The sequence below is a fragment of the Plasmodium falciparum genome, assembly GCF_000002765.6.
Source record: "Plasmodium falciparum 3D7 genome assembly, chromosome: 6".
Lineage (NCBI taxonomy): Eukaryota > Apicomplexa > Aconoidasida > Haemosporida > Plasmodiidae > Plasmodium > Plasmodium falciparum.
In genome coordinates, this window is record NC_004327.3 from 443,220 (window position 1) to 447,500 (window position 4,281).

General features: G+C 15.7%; 2 protein-coding genes across 2 annotated transcripts; one reads left to right on the forward strand and one right to left on the reverse strand.

The window, feature by feature from the left end:
• Window positions 1-1,527: 1,527 nt before the first annotated feature.
• Window positions 1,528-1,938, forward strand: PF3D7_0610400 (histone H3; the record flags this gene model as incomplete). Its single annotated transcript, XM_961000.1, has 1 exon — window positions 1,528-1,938. The coding sequence occupies one exon, from the start codon at window positions 1,528-1,530 to the stop codon at window positions 1,936-1,938; it is 411 nt and encodes a 136-aa protein (XP_966093.1).
• Window positions 1,939-2,541: 603 nt separating this feature from the next.
• On the reverse strand, window positions 2,542-3,144 carry PF3D7_0610500 (peptidyl-tRNA hydrolase PTRHD1, putative; the record flags this gene model as incomplete). Its single annotated transcript, XM_961001.1, has 2 exons — window positions 2,542-2,812; window positions 3,044-3,144. The coding sequence occupies 2 exons, from the start codon at window positions 3,142-3,144 to the stop codon at window positions 2,542-2,544; spliced, it is 372 nt and encodes a 123-aa protein (XP_966094.1).
• Window positions 3,145-4,281: the final 1,137 nt, after the last annotated feature.

Here is a 4,281-nt window from a genome sequence, read left to right on the forward strand (position 1 = left end):
TTCTTAAAAAAAAAAAAAAAAAAAAATTAAAGCAAAAATAAAGGGGATATATATATTTATTATAATAGTATAATTGCATTTGTTAAACTACTTAATTTTTTTTTTTTTTTTTTTTTTAATTTAGCCATCTAATTATAATGTAATTTAAATATATATATATATATATATATATATATATATATATATATATATATATTTTTAAAAATGCATACAAGATTATAAAAAATTATATAATTATAATATGAGAGTAAAATATCATATATATATATTATATATATATGTGTTATAATGAATACTAAATATAAATATATATAAAATATTTGATCCATTTAAAAAAAGAAAAAAGTAAATATTTTATAATTATATATATATAATATATATATTATGTGAAAGTATTTCCTCTTAATTTTAATAAAAATATATAAAAAAAGAGATAAGTGATATTTATAAAAAAGCATATATATGACCATTATATATATATAAAAAACTATACACATTTCTTATATCATACCAATATAATAATATAATCCAAAAATAAACTTTTAATTTTAATTAAATATATATAAAGACATCTTTTGTGCAATCATATTGCACTACCAATTTAAAAAAAAAAATAAATACTATCACTATATAATATATATATATATATATTTTTTTTGCTAAATTCGATTTATATTATATATATATATAATATATATATAAATATTATATATATTAGAGCATTTAATTCAAGAAAATACTTAATAAATATATATAATATATATATAAATATACTATATAAATGCAAAAATATATAAAAAAAAAGTGCATTGATTAAAATATATGAGCCATATATATAAATGTATATATATAATATATAATATATTATATATTATATAATAAATATATGTTTATATATATATATTTTTATATATTTATTATATATATTTATATATATATATATATATATATATTTTTATATATTTATTATATATATTTTATATATATTTTATATATATATATTTTTTTTTTCTTATACATATATATAATATATATATGTATTTATATATATGACATATGCACATGCTTTTTTTTTTTTTTTTTTTGCAATCCAAATTGCTATTTTTTTTATTTTTATTGCATGATAAAATTTTTTTTTTTTTTTTTTATGCAAACTCGTAGCTTTTCGCATTAACAGTTCATAAAAAAAAAAAAAAAATTTTTTTTTTCGTCAAACATTAAAAAAAAAAAGAAAGCACACAATACATATGTATAAATTAAAATATATTTTTTTTTTTTTTTTTTAAAAATACATTTAAAAAAAAAAAAATATATCTCAAAAAAAAAAAAAATATTATTCTTAAAAAAAAAAAAATTAAATATATAAAAAACTATTGCAAAAAAATATTTTATTTATATATATATATATATATATTATTCACAAAACTTGTCATACACATAAAAAAAAAAAAAATATATAATTTTTTTTTTTTTTCACAAAATACACACAATATATTTTATATCATAAATTTATATATATATTAAAAAATGGCACGAACTAAACAAACAGCTAGAAAATCAACTGCTGGTAAAGCCCCAAGGAAGCAATTAGCTTCAAAAGCAGCAAGGAAATCAGCTCCAATCTCTGCTGGTATTAAAAAGCCACACAGATATAGACCAGGAACTGTAGCTTTAAGAGAAATTAGAAGATATCAAAAATCTACTGATCTTTTAATAAGAAAATTACCATTCCAAAGATTAGTAAGAGAAATTGCTCAAGATTATAAAACTGACTTAAGATTCCAATCTTCAGCAGTAATGGCCCTTCAAGAAGCTGCAGAAGCTTACTTAGTTGGTCTTTTTGAAGATACCAACTTATGTGCCATTCACGCAAAAAGAGTTACCATTATGCCAAAAGATATCCAATTAGCCAGACGTATTCGTGGAGAAAGATCTTAAATTATATAATCTTATAACATAATATAATAACATTTACATATTAAGTTATTTTAATAAATTTATATTATTTATAACATTTATATATCCTTATATTTTATTTTAGCATTCGTTTTATACATAAAACATGTATATATATATTTTTTTTTTTTTAATATTTTACAATGACATTAATTTTTTTTTAAGGCTTCACTAGAAGCCATTATATATAATATACACATATATATATATTTAATTACATTTATTCAAAACATAAAATTAAAACTTTTTTCTTTTCTTTTTCTTTTTTTTTTTCTTTTTTTTTTTCTTTTTCTTTTTCATTATGTTATGATTTTAACAACTGTACAATATAATAAATGTACATATAACAAATATATATACATATAAACAGTGTATTATTATAAAAAATAAATCGTATTAACGGTTAAAAAAAAAAAAAAAAAAATTTCTTTCTCATCTTTGAAAGTTATTTAATAAAATATTATGTAAAAGGAAGAATAATAAGACATAAAATATAAGTAAACAATGCATTTTTTTGAATTATATTATGTATATATATATATATATATATATATATATATATATATATATGTGTGTCCATTTGTTTTATAACTTTCTTAATAATGGATATTTTTTAAAATAATCACGTACAGTGTTTTTATAATATGGTTTCAAGGCAATAGCTGTGAAAATGTTTTCTGGATATTCAGTCCATATTTTATATTTTAAGGACTCCTTATCTAGAATACTAGATAAATTTTTTATTTCATTTGTATCATCAATTTTTAATATAACTTTATGCATATTATTTATATGTTCTGGAGATAAATAATCTTTAACAATTTCGTCATCCATGTTTTCTGCTATCACAGCAACACTGTCAAAAGTAAAATTCAGGAACATAAATAAATATATAACAAAAAAAAAGAAAATATTATAATACATATTAATATGTATAAATATATATATATATATGTATATATGTAAGTATTTTATATAATATTTTCTAAAAGTATGGTATGCATTTTTTCTTTAGTACATTCAAAATGTAATATATATATATATATATATATATATATATATATATATTTCTACTTATATTTTTTACCAGGCATGACAAGCTTGGGCGATTACAGATCCTAATGGCCATTTTTTATCTATAATTTCTTTATTTACTAATATATATTGAATAATAGGATTTTCCTGCATTTTTTTTATTATAAATATATATATTATAAAACGAATTAGGAATATAAAAAAAAAAGAACAAAGAAAAGGTATTTATTTATTTATTTATTATTATTTTTTTTTTTTTCTATAATTTCCTTTAATATATATCCCTTTATATATAAGTATTTAATAGGTTCAAAAATTCCCCTTATAAAAAAAAATATTTTTTTTTTATATATAGTTCCTTCTAATATTTTTTTATTTTATAAATAATATTCTTTTCGTTTTTCCCTTTATATATATTTTTTAATAGATTAAATATTATAGTGGAATAATTTTAGATATACCTTTAGTTCTTATATATAAATGATTAATGTATGTTTAAAAATTAAGAAAAAAGGAGATTACAAATTTACATAATTTATTATCCTAAATATTATTCTTAGAACATGAAAATGATTATACCAAAAGAATATATAAATTGTATTAATACATTATATACATATATATATATATATATATTATATACAACATATAAAATTCTTGTTTTAAATATATAGTTTATCAACTACTGATAATATACTTTTAAGAAAAAATATTCTTATAATAATATATATATTATATATTTTATATATTATTAAAATAATATAATCTCAGATAAAAAAGATTATTACATTTTACAACTATTTAAAAACATATTTTTTTTATTGAAACCTTGAATAGAAGAAAATATAACTTAATTTAAATATAAGAAAGGAATTTGTTTTTCTTTCTAATTAAATGAATAAATAAATAAATATATATATATATATATATATATATATTATAAAAATATATTTCTATATTTTTAATATTATATAATATCCGTTGAATTTTTTTTCTTCTTTTTTTTGTTCATTTTTATAATATTACATAGAATTAAAAGTCTATAAAAACGAAAGGTATTATATTATATATATATAAATAAACCTTTATAAAATATTATTATAATTGTTAACATTTTTATTTATTTTATATTTCTTCTTTTTTTTTTTTTTTTTTTTTTTCTTCCCCTTTTCACAATTGTATAGTTGTATAATTCATGTGTACTTGTATAAAATGCGACTTTTTTTATTTCCTTTAATAAAAAAAAAAAAAAAAAAATACACTGTTGTATTCCTGCATACAGTAAAACAT